At 42.1% G+C, this 26,946-nt stretch overlaps 1 protein-coding gene across 3 annotated transcripts; it reads right to left on the bottom strand.

Moving 5' to 3' along the window:
- Nucleotides 1–11,501: 11,501 nt before the first annotated feature.
- nt5m.S (5'(3')-deoxyribonucleotidase, mitochondrial-like) lies at nucleotides 11,502–26,912 on the bottom strand. Of its 3 annotated transcripts, XM_018239319.2 has the most exons (7): nucleotides 26,824–26,912; nucleotides 23,403–23,570; nucleotides 22,570–23,058; nucleotides 22,281–22,381; nucleotides 18,296–18,356; nucleotides 13,997–14,111; nucleotides 11,502–12,874 (listed from the first exon to the last, which is right to left on the bottom strand). In XM_018239319.2, exons 3-7 carry the CDS (start codon nucleotides 22,825–22,827, stop codon nucleotides 12,726–12,728), a joined length of 684 nt encoding a protein of 227 aa, XP_018094808.1. In that variant the 5' UTR covers nucleotides 22,828–23,058; nucleotides 23,403–23,570; nucleotides 26,824–26,912; the 3' UTR covers nucleotides 11,502–12,725. The 3 variants fall into 3 exon arrangements, with proteins under 3 accessions (XP_018094808.1, XP_018094809.1, XP_018094807.1); XM_018239320.2 differs by lacking the exon at nucleotides 23,403–23,570 and having other exon boundaries at nucleotides 26,824–26,896; XM_018239318.2 differs by lacking the exons at nucleotides 23,403–23,570; nucleotides 26,824–26,912 and having other exon boundaries at nucleotides 22,570–23,327.
- Nucleotides 26,913–26,946: the final 34 nt, after the last annotated feature.

Here is a 26,946-nt window from a genome sequence, read left to right as displayed (position 1 = left end):
AGTGCAGAAAATATAATCCCAGACAGGTCCTGCTTTCCACAACAATTACACTTGCAGATAACTTTAAAACCACTGATATTGTTAATGAATGTATATTGGCAAATAGACTAAAATGACGTGTCTTTCATTACGCTGGACCCAGTTTTCGGGGGAAGTTTTCCTTTGAGTGCTATTATTTGTATTGAGCATGTAGAAAGCCCCCTTTAGGCACAAGTAAACTGAGGTTGGTATGAGAAGGGGCTTTGTGCTCAATCTGAGAGGCGGCGGTACAACTGGACCCACACGTACGGCACAACAATCTGTCCCTCTGTGGGAAGCCAAACCCCATGATGCACAGCAGCAGAATACAGGAGATTATTTATTTACACAGATTCTTGTTTCCAATCTTGTGATGTTCATCTTCTCGCCACAGGCCCAGTCCTCAGTGCAGCCAGTGTGCTCCCATCACTATGTTGTACTGTGCTCACACACAAGGGGAGATGAAAGGGAACAAACTGTGAGTCCTACAGAGTTGCGGGTAGAACTTTCGGGCGTGGCTATAGATGTGGATCAGCGGTTCTGCGGGTCGGGGTTGGGGTCAATAGCGATGTTCTACTCCTTTACGCATGTTTCGATATCTTTTTTTCTGATCATCTCTACTTCTAATGATGTCACTTCCGGTTTACAATGACAGCACTTCCTGTTTCTTGATGGTCAGCGGGTCACGGATCATGTAGCAGATAAGTCACAAATTGATGCGGGGCTATTCTTAGCACTTTTGTCATTGATATTCATTATTTATTTTCTTTTTATTCCATGATATTAAGGGATACATGTACTGTTAATATGAATGAATTTTGTTACAACAGCGCCACCTGCTGGTCAGTTTCCCACCAGTCTGACCACCAAGTAGTCAAGGAAGTTGTCAGGAGAAAGAAAGAGGCTGCTCTGATGTTCTTCTGCTTAGGAAAACAATTAGAAACCTTTCTCACATCTTTCCTAAGCAGAAGAACATCAGAGCAGCCTCTTTCTCCTGACAACTTCCTTGACTACTTGGTGGTCAGACTGGTGGGAAAATGACCAGCAGGTGGTGCTGTTGTAACAAAATTCATTCATATTAACAGTACATGTATCCCTTAATATCTTGGAATAAAAATAAAATAAATAATGAATGTACATTACAAAAATACTTAGAATAGCCCCCTCCTCAATTTTACATTCACTTATTTTAAAGGTTACATTTTCCTTTAAAAACATAAAACTAACCTCCTACCTGGCTACATAGGAAATACCTACTGGATTCTATCCAGCCATGCAGGAGCCCCTTTCATAAGTGGGCAAAAGGGGCATTGGCAGGCCTAGATTTATGGAAAAGTCACACAAGTCAGCATGCTGCCCTGTTGCTTCTACATACCTCCCAACTGTCCCGTTTTTCATGGGACAGTCCTGATTTTGACAGCTCAACCCACAGTCCCAGTTTGTTACTGAAATGTCCCGACTTTCTCTTTGATCTCCTGCACTGAACAGCCAGATAAAGATACAAAGATTCTAAAACTGAGGCTTTTGGCAGAGAGCCCAGAATGGCAGGTGCACTTGGATACATTTGTAACAATTTAAGATAAACAAAAAAACAATTATAACAATTTAAGTTTGGGGGAAACTGTGACTTGCAGCTTAAAGGGTGATTCATCTTCATTAACAAAACTGTAATAACACATAAAAACCACAGAAATGTGTTCAAACTCATTTTGTAAAATGAACAAGGTCGTTAGGGGGTGTGGCTCCGCACAGCAAATCTGTTTGTACCTCTTTCTATTTCCAAAATGCTGGGAGGTGTTGCTTGTACATTTTTTACCAGCATTGTAGATTGGGTGCATAGGGGATTTAAAAGTTATGCAGGGTCGGACTGGGGAGCCCGGGGCCCACCGGGACTGCTGTCCAGGGCCCCCCTCTGGCCCCCCACTACCTACTGTGAGGCGAAGCGCCACTCGGCATACCTGCCCAGGCGGCGCATCGCGCATGCGCAAACGTTGCTGCAATGCGCCGGAAAACTTTTTGGGAGAGGGGGTCTGGCCCGGCGGGGGCCCACTAGGGTCGGGACCCACCGGGTATTTTCCCGGTGTCCCTGCCAGAACCTGGAGAAGTGTGCCTGGGCAAACAAGTGGGTGACGTGGCCTTGGGGCGCCCAGCTGGTAGATCTGAGCCTGGGCATTGGCCAAGGGTCTTTTCAGTACAGAGGGGCTCACCAACTGTCCTTTAAAGGGGTGGTTCGCCTTTAAGTTAACTTTTAGTATGGTATAGAATGGCCAATTAGTCTTGTTTTTTATATATAGTTTTTTTTAAGTATTTGCTTTCTTCTTTTGACCCTTTGCAGCTTTTAAATTGGGGTCACTGACCCCATCTACAAAAACAAATGCTCTACAAATGTATTGTTACTGATACTTTGTGTTACTCATCTTTCTATTCAATGTCTTATTTAAATCAGTGCATGGTTGCTAGGGTAATTTGGACTTCATTATTTATTTTTTATATATTTTTTCATTATTTGCCTTTTTCTTCTGACTCCTTCCAGCTTTCAAATGGGGGTCAGGGACCCCATCTGAAAAGCAAATGCTCTGTAAGGCTACAAATGTATTGGTATTGCTACTTTTTATTACTCGTCATTCTATTTAGTCCCTCTCCTATTCCTAGTCCAGTCTCTTATTTAAATCAATGCCTGGTTGCTAAGGTAATTTGGACCCTAGCAACTAGATTGCTGAAATTGCAAACAGGAGAGCTGCTGAATAAAAAATTAAATAACCGAAAAACCACAAATAATAAAAAATGAAAACCAATTGGAAACTGTCTCAGAATATCACTCTCTACATGATACGAAAAGTTAATTTAAAGGTTAACAACCCCTTTAACTTTTCAATTGGCCATTACCCAGAAGTAGCAGACTTGTGTGTCTCACATACAGAATCAACAGGTCGCTGCCTGCAGTGCAAACACTACACCATAGGAAAGGCAGAACAGCTATGCCATAAAGCGTCGCCCAGATGTTCCACTAAGCAATGCATATGCAAAACCCATGACAGCTGCTGCCAGACTTCAAAGAGATTGTTATGTAACATTAAACAAAAAAGGCAACAGCTCTGTTCTGATCTCAGTTTATCAGCCTAAGGGGATCCATATGTTATATTGAGACATTCACACCCCTGGTAATTTCTTTTCATCCTTGTGCTGTCAATCGACAGTTGCAGAACTCAGTTCTTTTCTAGGACTTGTGCTGATCTTGGTTTCTCCTACATTGTTTCAGCAATCTTCAGAGAATATAAACGTCCAGACAGATATGGCTTTCCATAGCAACTGCATTGACAACCACGACTGTATATCTGAAAGTTGCTATCGTGTTTTTTGGGGGCGCTGTTCCCCTTTAAAACACTTTTTCATTTTAAAGCCTTAAAAGATTAAAAAAAAGGGGCACTTTAAGTTAGTAACGATCAGCAAAAACAACCAAGTGGCACAGAGACACTTGTAGAAAGCGTTTGCGACCCCCAGAAGAGGAATAAACTGTTTTCTTGGTCTAACAGCTCTCCCTAGTGGTGGTAATAGAAACTGCATTTGCAAGGGTTAATAAAACTATATTGATCATTTGAAAAAAAAAAAAAAAGGTTCGGGAACAGACAGTGCCATACACAGGGAGATCCGCTATTTGGCCAAACGAGCGAATCTCTCCCCGATATGCTCACATTGAGGTGGGTGATATTGGGCTGATCCGATTGTGGGCCTAAGGGCTCAACAATTGGATCACAATGGAGTCCATACGGGCGGTTGGATCACGGGACCGCATCAACTGACAGATGCGGCCACGATCTGACTAGGGTTGCCACCTGGCCGGTATTTTTCTGCCATGGCCGGTAAAAATTATGCTTGATGCCAATGTTATTAAAAGGAAAAAATTGCAAGAATATAGGAAGGCTGGTATTTTTTTCGAGAAAAGGTGTCAACCTCGAGATCCGAGCTTTCGGCCAGATATCAATCGGGGAAGCCTGTCAGAGGGCCCCACACACGGGCCAACAAGACTCGGTCTGTCTGCAGCTTTTATCGGCCCGTGTATGGGGGCCTTAAAGGACAAGGAAAGTTAAAGGAGACATTTTGTGTAAAAATAAGAATGTACCAGTGCATTACACGCATTTAGATATAGAATAACTGTGCTTAAAAAAGTAGTGTTTCAGGCTGATTTATTGAATATTTCTGCAAAAACCCTAATAATCCCTCCCTTCTCTTCCACTTCCTGCTCCCTGAATTCCCAGGCTGTACAGGGGAGCTGGCGGCTCTCAGCTCACTGCACTGTAGGACAGGAACCAATCAGCAGCTAGCAGGACCTGATAGGGAACTGAAGCCTGTCTGTGCTTGTGTGACTGCAGGGCTGTGATTGGCTGTCCCCCTCCTACTGTGCAGGGGCCGTTAGGACACGCCCACCCCTCAATTGAAACACAGACAGGGACCAGAGAACATCTATAGGGAGTTCCAATAAAGGGGCTATTTTTAAAGATAATATTAATTTTTAGCGCCATGTAAAAGCAACACCATATATTACTTATAATTGCCTACAAAATTAGGTTTTTTTCATTTATTCTATACATCTCCTTTAAACTAAAGAAGTAGCTAGAAATGTTGTACATTATGTTTTGTGCTTCTGTTCCAGCCCAAGGCAACCACAGCCCTTTAGCAGTAAAGATCTGTGTCTCCAAAGATGCCCCAGTAGTTCCCCATCTTCTTTTCTGCTGATTCACTGCACATGCTCTGTGCTGCTGTCACTTACTGAGCTTAGGGAGCCACTCACAATATACAGTACACATAGAATAGAAATGTCACAATATAAGGCTGATTAGTAATTAATACAGATAATTACTACATGGCCACACAGAAACCAGTGCAATTAGCATCAGAATTTAATAATCAGCAAACCTGTAGCATCAGCTTATGTTACAGCCAGGGAAGCTCATTTTCTGCTGGATAATTAGTGACGAGCCCTAAGCTTAGCTTCTCAACAGCCAATCAGAGCCCACTGAGCATGTGAGTGTCACAGACACTTTCCAAGATGGTGACCCCCTGTGACAAGTTTGAAGTCCTGGATCATTGCTGCTATTGACAAGCTGAAACTTTAGCCTCGTGCAATAAGTTCACTATATAAAATATGCCATTTTTAGCCCTATTCATTTTAAGTGTTTACTTCTCCTTTAAGGCATTAGTAGCGATGGCTGCATTATAGAGTTGCTGTTGCTTCTGCTAGTGCAGGGATCCCCAACCTTTAGAACTCGTGAGCAACATTCAGAAGTAAAAGGAGTTGGGGAGCAACACTAGCATGAAAACTGTTCCTGGGTGCCAAATAAGGGCTGTGATTGGCCATTTAGTAGCCCCTATGTGGATTGTCAACCTACATTGAGACTCTGTTTAGCAGTGCACCTGGTTTTTATACAACCAAAACTTGCCTCCAAGCCTGGAATTCAAAAATAAGCTCCTGCTTTGAGGCCACTGAGAGCAACATCCAAGGGGTTGGAGAGCAACTTGTTGCTCACGAGCTACTGGTTGGGGATCACTGTGCTAGTGCATTCCTGCTCATGCTTCTAGGAAATGATAAGGAGAGAGTCTCACCCTGTATATTGGGCAACTGTCAGATTTATGTAAACCTCTCCTCAGGGGACATTGTGCTCCCGCCAGCTGACACCGTGGGATCCCTCTGTCCATAAACAAACCGCCGCCTGCATCATCCATCTCTGGGCTTCCCTGTAACCCCCTGTGTGCTGGAGGGGAACCTCTGTCACTCCGATGGGGCTCACCACTTGATAATCAAAAATCATAATCAGACATTTATTGGAAATATTATGGTTATTCATATCCCCCTTTTTGGGGAGCCCTATGTTGTGAATTTCTTTGCTCAATGGGGCTGAATAATAATAAACATCTGTAGATCTTATGGTTCTGCCTGTGGCCCTACAACTACTGGACCCAGAAATTCCTCTGCCAGTCTGTTTTTTTTTGGGGAGGGGCATGATTATAGCTCCTCCCATTGATGTCAAGGCAGACCAGCCAGCTCAGTACCCAGACCCAGGATCTGTGCAGAGGGGAGACCGACAGCCTGTGAGTAAATACCCACCTTGGCACCAAACGCATTAGGCCAATGAATGTCCTAATAAATATTTTTTACTTTTAAAAAAATTTGGGCAATTTTTTCAATAGGTCATTCTTGATTTTCTTTACCAAATGATGTATAACCCTTATACTGGGGGTTTTCTGGGACATGGCCACTGTTTATCATTCTGGACTTAAAGGGGTTGTTCACCTTTGAGATAACTTTTAGTATGATGTAGAGAGGGATATTCTGAGACAATTTGCAATTGGTTTTAATTTCTCATCATTTAAAGTGGACCTGTCACCCAGACACAAAAATCTGTATAATAAAAGTCCTTTTCAAATTACACATGAAATCCAATTTCTATTTTTTATTAAAGCATTCATAGCTGTTGTAAACTCATTTAAAAATCTCAGCTGTCAATCAAATATTGTCTGCCCCGCCTCTATGCCTAGGCATAGAGGCGGGGCAGACAATTGCTTTCACTTTCCATTCAGCACTTCCTACATGTCACTGCTCTCCCCACGTTCCCCCAGTTCTCTTAACCATTTAATTGTGTAACCAGGGCATGGGGATGGACATCAGGTCCCCCATTCTGGAGCACAAACAAGATTCTGAGATGATACAAGACTTGTCTTAATAACAGTGTCCACAAAATGGCTGCTGCCTGTTTGCTATAATTATGAATTCCCAGACTGAAGGAAACAAGATTCAAATAATTTATAAAGTGTAATTAAAGTTCATTTTGCTTGACTAATGTGATAAAATAGGATTTTGAATAATTTTTTTGGGTGACGGGTCCACTTTAAGGTTTTTGAGTTATTTAGGATTCTTTTCAGCAGCTCTTCAAGCAATCTGGTTGTTATGGTGCAAATTCCCCTAGCAACCATGCATTGATTTGAATAAGAGACTGGAATACAATTAGGAGAGGGACTGAATAGAAAGATGAGGAATAACAAGTAGCAATAACAATACATTTGAAACCTTACAGAGTATTTGCTTTTTTGAAGGGGTCAGCGACGCCCATTTGAAAGCTGGAAAGAGTCAGAAGACAAAGGCAAATAACTATAAAACTATAAAAACAAAAAAAAATAATGAAAACAAATTTAAAAGTTGCTTAGAATTAGCCATTCTATAACATACTAAAAGTTACATTAAAGGTGAACCACCCCGTTAACTGAGGAATATTTTTTCTTTGACTTTAATTTATGAACACTGCTTTAAGGTAGAACTACTATATATGTAATATATAATGTATTGTTATTGCTACTTTTATTACTTATCTTTCTATTCAGGCCTCTCCTATTCATATTCCAGTCTCTTATTCAAATCAGTGCACGGTTGCTGGGGTCATTTGGATCCTAGCAACCAGATGAATGAAATTGCAAACTGGAGAGCTGCTAAATAAAAAGCAAAATAACTCAAAAAACACAAATAATAAGAAATGAAAACCAACTACAAATTGTCTCAGAATATCCCTCTTTACACATCATACTAAACGTTTATCAACCCCTTTAAGGAACATTTCTAGGAATGTGAATCCTAAAGAAGTATGTTGGGCTGCAGAACCTGGCACCTGCCACAAATGGATCATAAATTCTATGTTCTGTGTCTCCTTTTCTACCTGTGAGATCTCCGGAGTCATCAGCATCTCTGATTCTAGCTCATATAGTGCCCCCTGGTGGTGCCATAAGCTGAACTGCAAGAGTTAATGCAGTGAGTCACATACCAGAGGTAATAAATGGATTTTCCGTATTTCCTTATCTGTGTTTGGGTTCATCTGGCGCATTACTCACAGGATGTTTTGACACTTTCTGCATCCTCAGAGGAGACATTGGGTTCCATAAGAGAGAGATGAAATGAGACAGAGAGCGTCAGGGTGCCAGGAGTGGGAAGCATAGGATTGTAGGGTAAATTGTGACGCCTTATTGCATAAATAACTGGCAACCAATGGCCTTGGACTTTGTGTCTTTTATTCACACAAGGCAGAATATGTCCGTGTATAGTATAGGCAGGTGACGTAGGTACACAAGAGCTGACACAAAGCCAATAAGTGGGACCTTCTAGTAACACACACAGGAAGCGGCTCCTTGAAACTGGAATTTCAGTGGTTAATCGATAATAAAACTTTAGTGATAATGTACTGGAAATGCCGTGCATACTTGGAACATGCTCTCACTATAGGTGGCAAATATTTCTATTGGGTGCAGCATCAACAAAGACACTTTTAAAGGATAAGTAAACCTTTAAAATAAGTTAAAAGTGTAAAATTGATGAGAGTGCTATTCTAAGCACCTTTATTTGTTTTCTATTCCAAGATATTAAGGGATACAAGTACTGTTAATATGAATGAATTTTGTTACAACAGCGCCACCTGCTGGTCAGTTTCCCAACAGTCTGACCACCAAGTAGTCAAGGAAGTTGTCAGGAGAAAGAAAGAGGCTGCTCTGATGTTCTTCTGCTTAGGAAAGATTTGAGAAAGGTTTCTAATTGTTTTCCAAATCAGAAGAACAACAGAGCAGACTCTTTCTTTCTCCTGACAACTTCTTTGTTTTGGAACATGGGCCTTTTTCTCTTCAAGCGCACTGAACGGATCGGCTAATTCTTTGCTGGAAATGAACCCACAGACAATGGGGGCCACTTATCAACACATGGGCATCAGTGAGTGATTCGGTTGCCATGGGTTACTAGTCACGGGCAAATCTACCCAGTCTATATCTCTCAACTATTTCGTTTTCCCCGACAGCTCAGACGGCAGTCCTGGATTTTTATTAAATAGCCAGAGGTTTTTCTTTCTTTTTTTATCTTCTGCACTGATGCCAGAAAAAGATACAAAGTTTCAGAAATGTACTTAAATAAGAGGCTTTTGAGAGCCCAAAACACACAGCACCTGCACTTAGATACATTTGTAACGATTTCAGATAAGCAAAGATACAAATGTAACTAATAAGATAAGCCAGTCACTTGGAAAAACAGTGACTCACAGGGCAATTCACCTTCATTAGCAAAACTGTTATAACATTAAGGGCAGAGACACACGCTCAGATTCAGGGAGATTTAGTCACCCGGCAATAAATCGCCTCTTCTTCGGGGAGATTAGTTGCCCGGCAATAAATCGCCTCTTCCCTCTGGGAGATTAGTCGCCCGACAATAAATCACCTCTTCTTCGGGGAGATTAGTCGCCCCCGGCAATAAATTGCCTCTTCTTCGGGGTGATTAGTTGCCCAGCAATAAATCGCCTCTTCTTCGGGGTGACTAATCTCCCCAAACTGCCTCCCGCTGGCTAGAATCTAAGTCGCCGGCTGGATGGCACTCGGAGCGCTTAGTTTTCCAAAGTCACCCGAAGTTTCCTCCTGGCACCGATTGTCACCCCGCCATTGATTTACATTCTAGCCGGCGGGAGGCAGTTCGGGGAGATTAGTCACCCCTAAAAAGAGGAGATTAGTCACGACTAATCTCCCTAAATCTGTGACTCTGCCCTAAAACTCACACAAATGTGTTCAAACTTTCATAACTTGCCAAATTTTTGTAAAATGGACATGGTAATTAGGGGGTGTGGTCTTAAAATGGGGGTATTCAAAAATTCTACATGTGGCAGATCTTTTTTGCCCCTCTTTCCATTTTTTGAAATGCCAGTGTATATATATGATTGTTTTTCATGAACAAGTAGTCAAATGTTCCCTTTAAATAAAAGTTAAATATATGAATGAAGTATAATAAAACATCACACACCCATAATACATCCCTGCATCATGCCTTTTTTCTACTGGGAGCCCCATTTAAAGGGGCAATCAAAATGTGCTCTTATGCATGCATGTGCCGGGTCGCTCATGAATGCGGGAGGGCAAGTAGCCGGCCAGGTTGCCTAGGGCTAGGTCCGGCCCTGGATAGTCATTCTCTGCCACCTAAAAGCACGACACACACACAGGGAAAGAGAATTATTTTCAATGACAACAGCTGAGGACTTAAGGAAATTACAACAGCAGCGAGGGAACTTTCATTGATAGATTTTTAATGCCACAATGAATTAAAAAATAAACCAATATGGAAGAAGACAGATTTGTAAAACTTAATAAAATAACCCAAGAACTTTCCATTTGGCTCACAGTATTGTTCAAACTGCAATGGATTTGGATCAGCGTCTCGATGACCTAAATGAGCCTGGGAGCGATTTGTGTGGCATGACTGATCTGTAAAAAGTGTTAGGGAACAGTTCAGTGTAGAAATAAAAACTGGGTAAATAGTCTGTGCAAAATAAAAAAATGTTTCTAATATAGTTAATTAGTCAAATATTTAATGTATAAAGGCTGGAGTGACTGCATGTGTTACATAATAACCAGAACACTACTTCCTGCTTTTTAGCTCTCTAACTCTGAGTTAGTCAGTGATTATAAGGGAACCCACATGGGACATAACTGTTCAGTGAGTTTGCAATTGATCCTCAGCATTCAGCTCAGATTCAAAAGCAACAGTTATGACCCACCTGCCCCCCCCCAAATCACTGATTGGTTACTGCCTGGTAACCAATCAGCAGAAACCAAGAGAGCTGAAAAGCAGGAAGTAGTGTTCTGGCTATTATGTTACACCTCCAGTCACTCCAGCCTTTATACATTACATTTTTGACTAACTAACTATATTAGAAACATTTTTTATTTTGCACAATCTATTTACCCAGTTTTATTTTTATACTGAACAATTCCTTTAAGGCTTATTCGCCACTGCCCGTTAGGGTCCATGCATTTAGTAGCTGCGCATGGTGCAATGGTCTCTGCTCCAAATCTGCCCCACGATGGTGAGTGCAGGGAAGCCCAGTACCTAGTAGATGTCTCTACTTCATCTTGCAGCCCATAGAATTGCACAGTTATTTGCTCTTCATTCCAGGCATGTAAAGTGCAGTATTTGACAATGCAGCACACAATTTGCAAGCTGTGAGAAATGGGTGTAAGGGTGCCCCCACGTGGCAAAATCCAATATTTGCTTGCCTGGAATTATTCAGCCTCTGAATCTACATGAATTTTTAATCACATGCTTTGCTGCAGGACAACACACAGGCTTTAAGGCTCATTTACTTAAAGGAGAAACAAACCCTTGCTACTAAAATCCCTTACCCCCCTCCCTGCTCCCCTCCAGCCTAGGTGGTACCTTTGTTAACTGCCCCTAACTCATAACTTACTCCTCCGTGCAGATTTTGTCCAGTGAAGTTCACGGGCGCCATCTTTAACCACTTCAGTAATCTTTGGGTCTTCTTCCAGTGCTTCTGCAATTTCCATGACTTTCAGCGCAGTTGTCGCAAAACAGAAAATTGCTCCAACTGCGCATGCGCCGATACGGCACTTACTTCCCAGAGATTACTGAAGAGAAGAAGATGGCTGCCCTGAATCTCCACCAAGGGGTAAGTAAAAAGTTAGGGGCATTTAGCAAAGGTAACCCCTAGGCTGGGGGGGAGGGGGGTCTGTGTGGGGTAGGGGATTTTAGTAGCAAGGGTTTACTTCTCCTTTAAAGGGCACTTATCATAGTAATTGTATCCCCCACTTCAAAGTTGTGGACTACTAGAGTTTGGGGGAAACCATACTATTTGGGGCATAAAATGTCATAGTGAGCACTATGATGAGCAGGGAGCTCCCAGTGTGGGCAGCCATATTGGTTGCATGCATGCATATAATAAAAAGTCCCCCAGCTCACTCATTATGCACATGCATTAGATGTAAGATCAGGAGAGTAGTCAACTAATCCTAAATCACACACACATGGGCATAATAAGCGAGCTGGATCACTCCTCAGTGTGTGCATGTGTTCAACCTGGATTCCCAAACCGCAAGCTCTCTCCTGGTGCGGGTGGCAAAGCACTTGCTAGGAGCACTTTCTCGACAAAATAGAATTGCTTCTCCCACATTGAATTGCAGGCGCTACACTAAAGATGGATCAATTCTCTCTAAACTTGCCACCAACATTATCCCAAGTGTGGGCATTCACAATAGGGTTGGTAACTAACTGCACATAGTATTGGGGTAATTGGGAAGAGGCCATTGGTACAAAGCATTCTGGGATATAAATATATTGTAAGGGTTCTGGGACATGAGGAATATGGTTTTTGAAGTGGCTGATACAAAACAACATGGTGGTGCAGTTCTAGATTTGGTTTCAGCCAGGGCCCTATCTGCAAGGAGTCTCTATGTTCCCCCCTATGTCTGTGCATCTTTACTCAGGGTACTCTGGTTTCTTCCCGCACCCCAAAAACCAACAGAAAGGTTAAATAGTGCCTGATAAAACTGACCTTAGTGTGTGTGAATAAGCTCCACTGGGGCAGGAATGGTATATAATGGCTGTAAAGCACTGCAGAACATGTTGGTGCTATATAAATACAAATATAAATTAAGGATAATAATAATAACAGTATTTTAGCTATTAATGTGTATGTTCCATACAGAACCTGGAAGAACCAAGCTGACACTATTTATGTTGTGGATCAACTCAGGGTAAAGGTCCAGACTTGGAAACTCCATGCTTAACGCACCTGTTTATACAAGACAAAAGTGGGTGGATTGTCTCCCTAGAATACTAGGGCTATGCGGAATGGAGTGTTCTGATTGGGCCACCTCATGGTTCTGAAAGACGGGGCCCCTTGTTTTTATGGTGCCTGCTCTCTCTTACTGTCCAGGATGCTTTTCCAGTCATGGTTCCAAGATGGAAGTCTTCTATTGGGGGGAGCGAGCTGGAGGTGTTTGTTGTGACAGGCAGTGAAGAGGATATGCTCCCAGGTGGGATTCGGCTCAGCACCTACAAATGAAGTTCACAAGAATGAAAACTGGCATAATGAACCTAACTCTATGAATACTGGGGGCTGATACTGGTTGGTTGCGATGGGTAACTTTGTTACTTCTTTGTTTGAAATTGAGCCTAAATGATTTTAGACCAGTGGCTGTTAAGCTTTTTAAAGGAGAACTAAACCCACTATTGTGATAACTCCCCACTGGCCCCCCTCCGTTGGCCCACCTCCCTGCCTCCTCCCTGCACAGTCTTACCCCTGAATTCTTTCCTCTCTAGAAATAGCGACTGCAAATGCAGAGTGAGCGCAGCGGAGCTCACAGGCGCAATCTTATTCTCTTTGGTAAATTCCTGTCTTCTTCCACCCCTTCGGAAATTGCCGTCTCTTTCGTCGAATGTGCAGTTGTCACGACCCGGAAGATTGCTCAAAATGCACATGCGCCAATATGCCACTCACTTCACAAAGATTACAGAAGAGAAGAAGATGGTGCCTGTGAGCTCTGCTGCGCTCACTCTGCTGCGCTCACTCTGCATTTGCCGTCGCTATTACTAGAGGGGAAAGAATCAGGGGTAAGACTGTGCAGGGGGGAGGCAGGGAGGGGGGCCAATGGGGACTTATCACAATGAGGGGTTTAGTTCTCCTTTAAGTTCAAGCCCTCCCTCATGATACAATCTTTGGTCAGTGCCCCCTTTAAAATCCAACCTTTGTTCAGGACATCCCTTTGCCCATGAAATAGGTACATATATGGGAAAATATTAGTGTATCAGTCATTCAGCCGCTGCTTCCATAATATCTACAGCAGCAAATATTCACCCCAAATCTCATGGTAGCTTTCAATCAGGGATTTCAGGTGCATCAGGACAGTCGTTAAGACTGAATCCCACTGTCACTGCACTAAACCCTCCCAAAGGGACAAGGAACAATTCGGGAACCACTACTTTAAGCAGATTATACTACTAATAAGCACAAAGCTGCTTATTAAAGGGAACATATATTAAACTCTTTTCCTGTTTCGCTTTTTTTAAATGAACATTTCAACAGCAACCACAAAAAAAAAAATCTGTTAAACTGAAGCATTTAGAAAATGACAGCTACAGGGCCTAATAACTAACGCATAATAAAACTCAACTTACCAATAATATCAGGTCGGTCATCAATAAGAAGGTCTGCAGACACCACGGTTTTGTCTCTGGTCAGAACAATCTGCTCCAGGAACTGGAGCCCGAGGTACTTTGCCACCCACGCGTACTGTGCAACAGGAACAAGAAGCAGAACACAAACACAATGGTGAGCCTTTGTTTTGAACACAAGGTTGACTTCCACGGTTTTAGGTGGTAAGATGGAAATGCTGGGCTCAATATGTCATGAAATCTAGTGCTCTCTCCCTTGGGGACAGAAGGGGTATTACTATAGAGCAGTGATCCCCAACCACTGGCTTATGAACCACATGTTGCTCACCAACCCCTTAGATTTTGCTCCCAGTGGCCTCAAAGCAGGAGCTTATTTTTAAATTTCAGGCTTGGAGACAAGTTTTGGTTGCATAAAAAACAGTTGTACTGCCAAACAGAGTATTCTGTAGGCTGCCAGCTCATATGGGGCTACCAATAGCCAATCACAGCCCTTATTTGGCACCCCAAGAGCTCTTTTCATGCCTGTGTTGCTCCCCAACTCTTTTTACATTTAAATGTGGCTCACAGGTATAAAAGGTTAATGGCCCCTGCTATAGTGGAAGAAGACCCTACACATGCTGAGGGGCTCTTAAGGGAGAGTCCTGCAGCAGGCCAGGTACCTGCGGGGTACCCGCAAAAAAAGTGGGTACCTTGCGGGATGAGGGAAGGATTTTTGGGTGCGGGTATAGATGCAGGTCTGTGGGTCTGTGGCTTGCAGTCTCATCTAAATTTCTTATTTTATGTTATATTGTCATATTTTACTCCTTTTTATTAAATATTACAAAACTTTTCTGTCCCTGCCCACTTTTGATCATGTCATGATCATGTTTTACAGCACCATCGCTTCCTGTTTAATGGTGGTCGGCGGGTTGCGGATTGAGTTGTGGATAATGCAGTTGAGAGACGGGTAGGGGATCAAGGTGGGTAAATGTGCGAGTTGCTGTTCAGGTCGCGGGCTGCGGGTGGGTCGGGTCTGGTCTTATAAATTGGTTCCGCGCAGGACTCTATCTCAAGGTATAGGGGGTAGTGAAGCACTGACTGTTAAGCAGTTTCAATTAATACTTATGAAGAAAGTTTATGGCAGGGGGCTTTAAAATTATTTTGACACAGGGTTTAGTAACACCCCATTGAATGCTGCCATTAATTCAGTTGGGAAATTGCCTTAGTAAGTAATGAACTGGCTCCAAAAGGCAGCTAGAGGGTTTGACAGGCCCCTAGCACCACCTTCTGAAGGAGAAAGGGCTTTGCATGATCCAAACTGGTCAAAGTCTGAGAAAGAGAAATATACACCATCGCTTTGCCATAACCAATAAAAACTCATTGGAGAAGGGACTGAACCTGGACCTTGGATTTATGGCTAATTATGTGGATTAAGAACTGCCTGCACCAAGCCAGAAATAAAGGCAGTTGTTGGGACACTGGACTAGCTGCTCATGTGGAATTTCTTTCATTTCACACTCCATTAATTTAGCCATAATTATTTTCAAACACTTTGATTCTTATTATGTTGTACATTATCTCAAGCATGTCCCCTTGTATATGACTTTGTTAATACCTTACACAGAGATGGATATTCCTTTGGTCATTTGATCTATGAGCTGAATGTTGTATATATATATATATATCAGAGAACACTACAGCTTCATTACATTCAGCTTGAAAAAGGAACTAAAATGTTCTGAAAGCTTACAATGATTATCTTTATACCACCTTTTTGTTATTTTTTTTTTTTGCCCTGTGACTGGCTAACACGGTACAACATTACATGAACCAAACAAATAAATATATAGCTCATATATAGCTCAGCTCAATTCCTATTTTTAAAAGTGGTAAACCACTAGGGCAGAGACACACGCAGAGATTCGGGAATATTTAGTCGCCCATCGACAAATCACCTCTTCTTCGGGCGACTACTCCCCCCGAATTGCCTTCCGCCAACTAGAATCGAAATTGCCGGCGGGATGGCACTCAGAGCGCTTCTTTTTCCAAACTCGCCCAAAGTTTCCTCATGAGGCAGTTTGGGAAGACTAGTCGCCCGAAAAAGAGGCGATTTGTCACCGGCGACTGATCTCCCCGAATCTCCACGTGTGTCTCTGCCCTTAATCCCTTTTGGTTCTCCAGTCTCAAAATAGAATCCTTCTAAATATACATGACATAGCAATAACTACTCCAAATAGCGTATATCGTTCACCCTTCATCCTCGATGACCTGGGTGTATAAATTACTATTAATAAAATTAATAAACAAAAATAACATATAATGACTAATAATTACAATGAGAGTAACAAGGAATGGAACTAAGCCTCAGTAAACAGTTGCATGATTTCAATGATGTTACTGTCTCTAAGTCACTATGCTGATGTTAAATGAAAGCTTTATTGTATATTGAAATGAATGGACTAAAGATATCATAGGCTATACTGTCCATTCAAGTTTACGTTTACGATTTATTTCAGTTCAGTTAGAAATGGTTTTGTCTGTAATCGGAGTTGGAGTTAATGAATGATATTATTTCCGGCACATGTATTTAAAAAGCCGTTTAACACATTTGAGTACTATGCCTATGACTACGTATCTTCGATATGAAACGCGTCAGGATGTTTGATGTTTTTAAGTTGCTGAAATAAAGTTGATCATTTTATCCTATGAGTGCTTGCCGATTTTTGTCTTTAAATGAACCAAACAAAACCATGCTCTGTGTAAGAAACTGGGTATGATAAAAACCTGAGTAAATTCAACAGAAACTGATAAAGAAATATAATAAACAGTAGTTTATACACTTTAGATGGGAGTAAGATGTACTTTACCTTTAAGGGAATGCTTTCTCCATAGTGCCTTGCTGAGCTCCCACATATTACAGTTGTATTGTATTACTAGAGAAGGAAATAGCTAGCATTGTTTCCTATGTAACACTAGTGGACAGCAACAACAGGATCATATTAGACTACTGGTTATGGGAAGTGGGAGGCAATTACAGCCCTTTTTTGTACATTGTGTTCTTCATTGTAAATAACCCCATTATGTACAAAGTAAAAACTCTTGCATGATAGTGCTGGTCTATCTGGTCTATCATAAAGCAAACTTGTTGCATTGCATCGCTACTAACATACTAAACAAAGTTATGCACTAAAACTATGGATGCACCGAATCCAGGATTTGGTTTGGGATTTGGCCTTTCTCAGCAGGTTTCGAATATGCAAATTAGAGGCAGGAAGGGAAATCACATAACTTTTTGTCACTAAACAAGGAAGTAAAACATTTTTTTCCACTTTTTCCCTTCCTGTCCCAAATCTTTCATGAAGGATTTGGCCGAATCCCAAATAGTGGATTCGGTGCATCCCTAACTAACAATATTTTATTTGCTGCAGTAGGATAATAGCCATCTGATGTAATGGGCATTGTGAGCAGAAGAGGGTACAAGAGAAAACTCCAGCAATATTTTGCTGGTCATTAGGGGATAGGCACAAAGCCCACTGTAATGTCTATGTACAGTTGGAGACCCTGTGACTGACTGAGCATTTGTAAAAACAATACAGGAAATAGAGGGCTCCCTTAAAAGGAATAACATTCTGTATCATGGTTACTAAACCCAGTCTGGGGCAGATTTAAAGGGGTGAGGCAGGAACACAGGTCTAATTTGCCAGCAACAATGTGATAGATGGCACATACAGAATTTGTAAAGCGTCTTTAAAAATTGTATGCATAAGTGGAATACATATGCTGGTACATATATATGGTCTCTCTCTGTACAGGCTATGAGCAAACTTAGGGGGCTGTTCCTGCAGAATTGTGCTTAGTACAGGGGAATACCTATGCTGCCATAGTTTTATGGGATCTCTCTGTACAGACTATGAGCAAACTTAGGGGCTGTTCCTGCAGAATTGTGCTTAGTACAGTTGAATACCTACGCTGCCTTAGTTTCATGGGTTCTCTCTGTACAGACTATGAGCAAACTTAGGGGTTGTTCCTGCTGAATTGTGCTTAGTACAGGGGAATACCTATGCTGCCATAGTTTTATGGGATCTCTCTGTACAGACTATGAGCAAACTTAGGGGTTGTTCCTGCTGAATTGTGCTTAGTACAGGGGAATACCTATGCTGCCATAGTTTTATGGGATCTCTCTGTACAGACTATGAGCAAACTTAGGGGGCTGTTCCTGCAAACATGTAATAAACACGTTAGGGAATGCTTTGGCTCTTTAGACAAAACCACATAAAATATAAACAAATTATAAAGAGAAGGTGGATGGTGTAATTATCTCACCTTTTCATAAGGACAGTGCTGGTAACGTTTGATGGGACTGGTACATATAAAGACGTCAGTGCTGTGAGAAAGCAAAAAGATATCAGATATCAACTTACTGTATTAAAAAACAAGTTCTAGAGTGTAACTTGTACAGTGGCAGCACATAAAACATACTAGTAAATACAATGAAGGGAAGGTAACGTTTTAACATGTAACAAATCTATTGTTCACCGTTATTTCTCATACAAAGCAGCTTGAGTTTTTAGAATAGTTTATGATATATACTACATTTAAGCTTTTTACATATGAGCTATTCTTTTCAGTTCCTGGAAATGAAATCTTTGAGAAAATACAGTAGTTTGATTGTTATCCCTCTCTGAAAGGTTCTCCTTGTGTTCTGCATCTCCCTCATTAGGCCTTGTTCACACCACAGGCATTCATTTAATGTAGTTGGACCATATCAAGTTATTGTTGTTAGAGTATGAAAACTACTTGGTGCATCTCCATGAGATCTGGATAAGTATGTCCTTTAAGACATAAAGGGGGTTATTTATCAAAATCCGATTTTGCAAAATAAAAAAGTCTGACCAAATGAGAATACACAATGTGACCTTATTTATTATTGAAAAAGCTTGATTTAATCGGATTGGGTACAAACTCAATAAAATCATCAAAAAACCCTGAGACCCGAGTCTTTCCCAAAAAGCCAGATTTTTTTGCCTGAAAAGTCAGAAATATTTGCATTTTTTGGGCTAATTCCAGCGCAGACCACATAAACTTCCAAATAGGATAGGGACCTCTCCCATTGACTTAAATACAACCTCGGCAGGTCTGAGATGCCGGATTTTCAGATTCAGACTTTTTTCAGCCTTGGGCTTTAATAAATCCCGAGTTTTTTTCTACTAAAAATTCGGATTTTATAGTAAAAAAAAAAAAAAAAAACTTGAATTTTTTGATTATTTTTTCCATTAATACTTGAATTAATAACCCCCTTAGTGTCACTGTCACGCTAATTATGTAACATTTAAGATGACATATTTCTCAGTACCCACATTTGCCATATGGTGCATTGTGGGTTCACTAGTTGAAATCGGAATGATGAGGGGTACACAGCTATACTGCTTTGCACCCAGGCCCTAAAGAGGGCACAAACTTGCAATCTGGAAATTCTGCATTGAGCCCATATGGAGCTCTTTGAACCTTTCTGTACTTGTATTTTGAATCTCAGTCCAGATGTGGAGGCTGCCCCATGGGCACAACATCTCTCATCACACCACAAAAAAATCTCAGTATGAAAGCGCCATGCTCATGGGGTTGAGGGATATGGGTGGATAAAGATATAAATTTATTAACTGGAGCCAACAGTGTGTGTGTTGGGGTCAATAAGGAATTGACCCCAGTCTGAATTTTGCATTTGCAATCAACCGTAGGTACCTGCATCAGATGCAGACAAAGGTACTGTGATCTTTTTTAGTGCACATGAGTCATGGGGTTGCCATCTGGCAGGTAGTTTACTGGCTCAGCTGGTAATATGTGATATATAGTGTGGTAGAGTGACTAGGAAAAAGAGGAAAAAGGTCACTCTAGCCTTTGATTTCGCCCCAGGTACTGAGAGAGGCTCCAGGAAGGGAGTTACTAAACAGAGAATCAGTGCTCTGTTTAAAGACTTTAGTAGCCAGGGACTCCATTCCGCAGATCCAGTGCAGAGATTGGAGTTCACCTTCCACAGGAAAGCTGTCCTGTGGAAAGACTATTTAAAGTTAATTAGAATGGGAGAGTGTCTCTCATCAGGGCACAGCAGGTAGGAGACCTGCCTGTGTTGGGAACTCCCAGAGGAGCTGGGAGTGCCGCCTAATACTGCATGAAGCAGAGGGAGCCCGTGGCTGTGACTAAGAGCCAGATTTGTTGTCTGTGTGGGACATTTAAGAAAAGCCAGGCGGCTAAAAAGTTCACTCCAAGACTGTGAGTACAGTGGTGAGACATAACAATTGCTTTGTTGTGCTGGTAGTCCACAAGGGGCCCAGCCTAGTCAGGGACTGCTCCAGAGTTGGAAGGTAGTGCCCAATGGGCTAGGTTTTATTTTATTATTTGTTTGAATGATAAAATGGTCACCCCTGTGTCTGTGGACAATACACTGTGTTGGTGCAAAGTGGGAAAATAAACGTGTGTTTTCCTTGAAGAAGCCTGTGTGTCCCTGTCTTTATGCTCCTTTTTCCTATGCTGCCTGCTCACCATTGACTAATCCCCGTAAAAATTACGTGTTCAAGCTGCCAGTTTGCCACAATAGTCAATGTTATAAATAGGGGAGGTAATAAAGAGGGATAAGAAAAGGAAGCAACCCAACTAATGCAGCCATATGCAGTGTTTCAGCCACAGGTATAAATATATCCCCAAGTGTTCACATGACTGACTTCTGTTTGATGCGAGTTCTGAGTGTGTCCAACAGTCTGCAGCTTTAAAATAACTGGCCAAAATCTGATTAAACTGTACTCCAGGCCCAGCACTGGCATGAGACCAGCCTTAGAGATCACATCTGAGCCAAATCAAAATGTGGTCATATCAATGTACAGATCAGCTTTGTCTCTAAACAGATTGTTGATTGATCAATGGTCTTTGCTGCTAGAGGAAGGCTGTTTCCTTTTTGCATGCTCCACTTCCTGTTCAAGAAGCCATGATTTATTATGGACAGAAAACTGTAAGGCAGGGGTGTTCAACCTTTTGGCTTCCATGGGCCACATTGGAAAAGTAAAAAATGTCTGGGGCCACACATGAAATACACAATCACTTTTGCGTTGAAGTAAAGAAAATACACAGAAAAGAACTACAATACCAATTAGATAACCAGATTGAGTTATAAACTGGAATATGGGACACCTGGATATTAAATAGACTTCCTATTATTACTAACCGGGCAATAGGCAGAGTCCCCCCTCCTCCCAACTCTATAGGTCACCACATTGTTACAACCTGGCATAATGAGCCTGTTCCTTACAAGACGACAGACTGAGGTGGTTAATGTGTCTGGACTTAGAGAGCACAAAGTGTTATTTCATTCTCTTGTTTTCTCCTATTTCCATATCTTTATTTCTTAATTTCTTTCTTTTTTTCCCCTTCTCTTCCTTCACTGGCAGCCCCCCACCCACCCAGATTGGATGGAAGTCTACCAAAAAGAATTACAGCCCACAAACCTGCTCACCACCATGCCCCCTCCCATTTGTTTGCTCGCCGAAGTAGTGGAGGAGCCAGTGAGATCTAATGTTAAGTGTTGCAGCAGTTTAGGAGAATACAGGGCTCCAACTCAGTGAAGTGCTCAGCACAAGCAGCCAGAAACCGCACTGATTTTGCTCCACAGCTGCTCCCTCCACCAATGCGCCTCTCTCTGATTATCCCCGCACGTGAAGAACGCAAGTCAGACATATGCGCACAACCAGAGCGCAGCAGTAACAACAAGCTGAATTGCCAATGCCAGGCACCAAGTAGTGGCAGCCTGCAGGCCCATTAGGTCCGGGGGGGGATCCATATCCTTTGTGACAGGAACCAAGCATTTCAAACTGGGCCGCATTTATATCCATCCTGGGCCGCAGTTTGGACACCTCTGCTGTAAGGTTTAGACAAATAAAACTAGGGATGCAGCGAATCCAGGATTCGGTTCGGGATTCGGCCTTTTTCACCGGGATTCTGATTCGGCCGAATCCTTCTGCCCAGCTGATCCGAATACTAATTTGCATATGCAAATTAGGGGCGGGGAGGAAAATTTTTTGACTTTTTGTTACAAAACAAGGAAGTAAAAGATGTTTTCCCCTTCCCACGCCTAATTTGCACATGCAAATTAGGATTCGGATTCGGTCCGCTATTTGACCGAATCTTTCACGAAGAATTCGGGGGTTCGGCCGAAATCCAAAATAGAGGATTCGGTGCATCCCTAAATAAAACAGACCCCCCCCCCTCCACCAGTCTTCTATTTTAAATTCTATAAATTGCTGGAGTATAAGGATTCACTTACTTTTCCAAAGTGGCCATTTCTTTCACTGCCTCCACCGCTCCAGGAAGAGGTTCCAGCTCTAAAAAGAAATTCTTTGATTCCCAAATACTAATGGCTTTTTCCTGCAAGGGTAGAGAAAATGGGTTGGTGCATTTACAATTTGTACCATGCTTTCCTTTCTCAGATGATGTTTACCCACTATAAACACTTTAACAATGCAGTAATTGCAGTAAAATATTTCTTAGACGTCTGTGTCTACAGGAACAGACCTCATACAATGGACTATACAAATAATATGGCATTAACTTACGCATAACCCAGGCTTTAGGTTTCCATACTGCTCAGAGACCCAAAATCCTTGGCGGTCCTTTAGTCTAATGAAAGGTTCATTGGGATAGCGAGTTCTGTACTTCTTCAGAAAGCCCCCCTCAAAGTCTGCCAGCACCCCATCCATGTCCACCAGGACCCTTAGACGTCGGGTATTTGAAGTGGACGATTGGCACCTACAGTTCTGAAGTCTAGGAGATAACATATTGCCCCTACGTAAAAAGTTGGGCAAGAAGGCCATAGCAGAAGAGCTAGTGATGCTGTACACACAATCACTATAACAGTAACGCTTTACTGTGTGACAAAGTCACTAGCCAGGTCCCAATCAGAGGTAGGTGCATAATCAGCAAGAGTACACAGGTGATTGTCTCACGTCATGTATGTGGTTGGACGGCTCTAAACAAGGTCACTAGGCACTTTCCTGGGGAGCCATTCATCTGGAACTCAGTCCGACTCATTCAGCACCAGTGTCCTGAAATAGAGAGTTAGTGTGTGGTTATTCAGTGAGATCACAATCATCCTCGGCAGTCAGCAAGTCCAGGCAGGTCAACAGGAGGGGGAGGGCAATGTGTCCCAGCCCCAGGGCACAGTACAAGAGTAGTGCTGTCCAATCATAATGTGGTCATTTAGGGGGAAGCCAGCAGCAGTGCAATGTGTGTGCAGCAACAGAGGAGGAGCTTAGTGTGGGAAATGCTATTTATGTAGTGAATGTGCACTGCAGATACTGAATGTGCCAATATGCGCTGTGGGTAGGGAGAGGCAGAGCTTACTATGCACTGTAAGGCAGGAATGTGCTGTCCATGTCATTATACTCACAGACTGGGTTCTGCAATGCAGTGTCAGGCAAACCGGGCCTTCCGCTCTCACACTGCCAGTTACAAGCAGTTCCTCCAACACTGCTACAGCAGACAGGCTGCCACCTCTTCTTAAAGAGACATACAGCCAACTGAGCATTTGCTGCTGTTTCTATGCTGCAGAGAGTGTCTGGAAGCAATGGGGGGGGGAGGTTGGAAGGTTAACTCATTCAATGCCACAAATCTGACAGTCAGCAAAACAAAAACAACAGTGAGAATATGTTAAATCTACATTAGTCTGATCTATAAAGAGCTCATCATTTGCCACGCTAATTAAGCACCGACACCAAGGGGTTTATCATTGTCATTTTTTTAGCTATTTGTCTCTTTTTAAAATGTAACGCTTAGCCAGATGTTGCTGATCGAAAACATAAAATATGGTGTTATTTATTTGATAAATGTCACCAACAAGACTGCGGGAACTCCCAGAACCATAAAGGGAAAGGGGCAACATTAGGGTAAGACTGTAGCTGAGAGTAGGGCAAGATGGTGATGAAGAACAAGATGGCAGTAACAGTACACAATAGCAACAGTTGACTAAAATGATAACAGCAGTTCCTTATGTTGTTATTGAAGTAGAACTCCCAGCACCCTCCCACAGGCTGGCAATTGTAGTTTAACAGTTTAAGGGCCACTGATCAAAAAGTCTTGCTGTTCATAAATAATGTGATTCTGCAAGGGGTGTTTAGCTGTGGATTAATGAATGTAGGCTCTGAAAGAATGTCTTATTTCAGATATGCAGCCCCTGATACAATTCTGCTGTTGTAAGTAGAGATGCACTGAATCCAGGTTTCAGTTCGGGATTCAGCCTTTTTAAGCAGGATTCAGCCAAGTCCAAGGGTCTGGCTGAACTGAATTCAAATCTTACGATTCACCTCAAATCCTTCATTTAAAATTTGTGATTTGGGCAAATCCCTAAATAGTGGATTCGGTACATCCCTAGTTTAAGACAGCATATGCATAGTCCCCAGGCAAACTCTTAGGAACCTAGGAGCCACCCAACATGAAGGCCAGTGGGGCAAACTGTATACTTGACTTGCCATAATCACTTCTTTCTGATATCATTAAATCTAAAAACTTTTATCAACCCAACCAGTAAGATGTTTTCTCAGAGAATATTTTCAATAACACTTTCCTGGCAACGCAATGCAAAGTAATGCTACATGCTACTTAAAGCACACAACAGTAACTACTTTGCTTCCCATTCATTGTGCCAATCATATGGTTATGAATTAAAGACACAATTTCCATGCGGTTATCCAGAAAGCTCGGAATTACGGAAAGGCCGTCTCCCGTTTTATCCAAATAACCCAAATTTTTAAAAATGATTTCCCTTTTCTCTGTAATAATAAAACAGTACATTGTATATGATCCAAACTAAGATATAATTAATTCTTATTGGAAGCAAAACCAGCCTATTTGGTTTCTTTAATGTTTACATGATTTTCTAGTAGACTTATTACGGAAAGATCCATTATCCAGAAAACCCTAGGTCCCGAGCGTTCTGGATAACAGGTCCTATACCTGTACTAGATTTTTTGACTAGCTGTAAATTCCCTGTATAAATTAGGGTATTGTGAGATCTAGGGCATACCTCCCAACATTTTGTTAATAGAAAGAGGGACAAAACGATTTGGCGTGCACAGTGTGGTGAAATTGTTTTGACCTTGCCCTGTTTTTGTCACCACACCCCATAATTACCATGTTCATGGTACAAAATTTGGCAGGTTATGAAAGTTTGAACACATTTCTGTGTTTTTTATGTGTTATTACAGTTGTGGGCTGAGCTATCAAAATCGGGACCGTCCTGCAAAAACAGGAAAGTTGAGAGGTATGATCTAGGGATTGCTCTATGTACAAGTTAGGGGCTCGCTGTTAGGGTTGCCACCTTTTTAAAAAAAAATTACCGGCCAGTGGTGGGGGTGGGTACTAAAGGGGCAGACCGTGACGCAAAAAGAGGCGGAGCCGGCAGTGACAACCCTAAACACAGCCTGCAGTCCAGAATCGCACCTTCCATGTCACGTAAGCGCCGTGACAGGCGCTGCATAGCTGGGTTATTTCAAGCAGGGAGGGAGGAGGGAGCAGTGAAGCTGCTTTAAATTAAGTGGCGGTTCCTCCCCTCAGAATTTTACCGGCAATGTAATTGCCGGTATTTTTTTAATACCGGCACCAGCCTTGAGACCCTTTTTTCCGGCTGGGCCGGTTAAATACCGGTTGGGTGGCAACCCTAATCGCTGTAGGTATAAAGTAGGATACCGTGAAATTTGGGTTTGCTTGTCGCTGTACTGTGAGACTGAGGGATTACATTGGATATAAAAAAGGAACTATTTAGGAAACTTGCAGGGTCGCTGCTGCCATGAGGCGAGTTGAGAAAGTCTTCTGAGGAGACAGCAGCCTGCAGGTGAGCAGGTGCAGCAAAAAGTTGGTCATGGTAAATTCAGATCTTTTGCTCTTCATAATTACACTCTCTGCACCAGAAGAGCCAGAATTCTGATGCGGGTGTGAGAGGGGACTGCATCTGACAGGTTGCCTCAGGCATCAAAAACGCCAGAAATGCCCCTGGAAACTTGTTCATATAGGATTAAACAAACAGATACTGAATGAATCAAAGATCTTTGTACCTATGAGAAGGCACTGGGACCAACTGTATGGCGCTGGAACATACAGTTAGGTCCATAAATCTTTGGACAGAGACAACTTTTTTTTAAATGAAACAATTCAGATGCAGTTGAACTGCAGACTTTCAGCTTTAATTCAGTGGGTTGAACAAAAAGATTGCATAAAAATGTGAGGAACCAAAGCCTTTTTTTAACACAATCACTTCATCTCAGGGGCTCAAAAGTAATTGGTATGATAACAATAAGATTATAATCGCTCGTCAGGGCTCCACACTTGTGGTACCACTATGCGCTGGGCTTTATTCTCACAGCAGAGATGTACTTTCTCATGACTGTGTAATTGTAACATATTGCATTTTATATTATAATTTAAGTTTATTAGGCGTCACAGTGGGTACATTTCTGCTGTCTCTGGCTTCCTTTGCCCAAAAGTGGTAATAAAATGTCTCAACTCAAATAGGAATACTTTGTTGTGTTGGAATATAAAGTAGTACATTGCCAATGTGAAAGTACCACACAACAACAACAACCAAGCAGGAAGTGGAAATCAATAGCTGATTGGTTGTTACAAGCGAACAAATATCTGATTGGTTGCTACGGGTGTACAAGTATCTGATTGGTTGCTACGGGTGTACAAGTATCTAATTGGTTGTTAAGGGTGTACATTGGTAAATATTACATGGTGTCTGCAGGTTTCCTATAAACCAAACGCCTTATTACGTAGACATCATCCCTTTGGCTCCCCCTTTTTCGAGTAAGCGGCACCTTTAAGATCTACGCATCCGCCTTCGACGACTCAGCAGAAACAAGTTACGCCCACACATTCCAGCTGTCCCCCGGCAAGTTCTCGCGAGAACACTCCAGGTCCAAGCCTTCAGCGCCAACAGC

This window comes from Xenopus laevis, chromosome 9_10S (genome assembly GCF_017654675.1).
Source record: "Xenopus laevis strain J_2021 chromosome 9_10S, Xenopus_laevis_v10.1, whole genome shotgun sequence".
NCBI classification, from domain to species: Eukaryota; Metazoa; Chordata; class Amphibia; order Anura; family Pipidae; genus Xenopus; species Xenopus laevis.
This window is presented reverse-complemented; position numbering and strand designations above follow the sequence as displayed.

Bases quoted from the DNA above. Each gene is read 5' to 3' on its own strand.
- nt5m.S (XM_018239319.2), bottom strand. From the start codon at position 22,827: ATGGCCTTCTTGCCCAACTTTTTACGTAGGGGCAATATGTTATCTCCT. The intron at 22,382-22,569 runs GTAAGTTAATGC...CTACCCTTGCAG, and splicing joins ACCTAAAGCCTGGGTTATGC to GAAAAAGCCATTAGTATTTG. The intron at 18,357-22,280 runs GTAAGTGAATCC...GCTTTCTCACAG, and splicing joins GAAATGGCCACTTTGGAAAA to CACTGACGTCTTTATATGTA.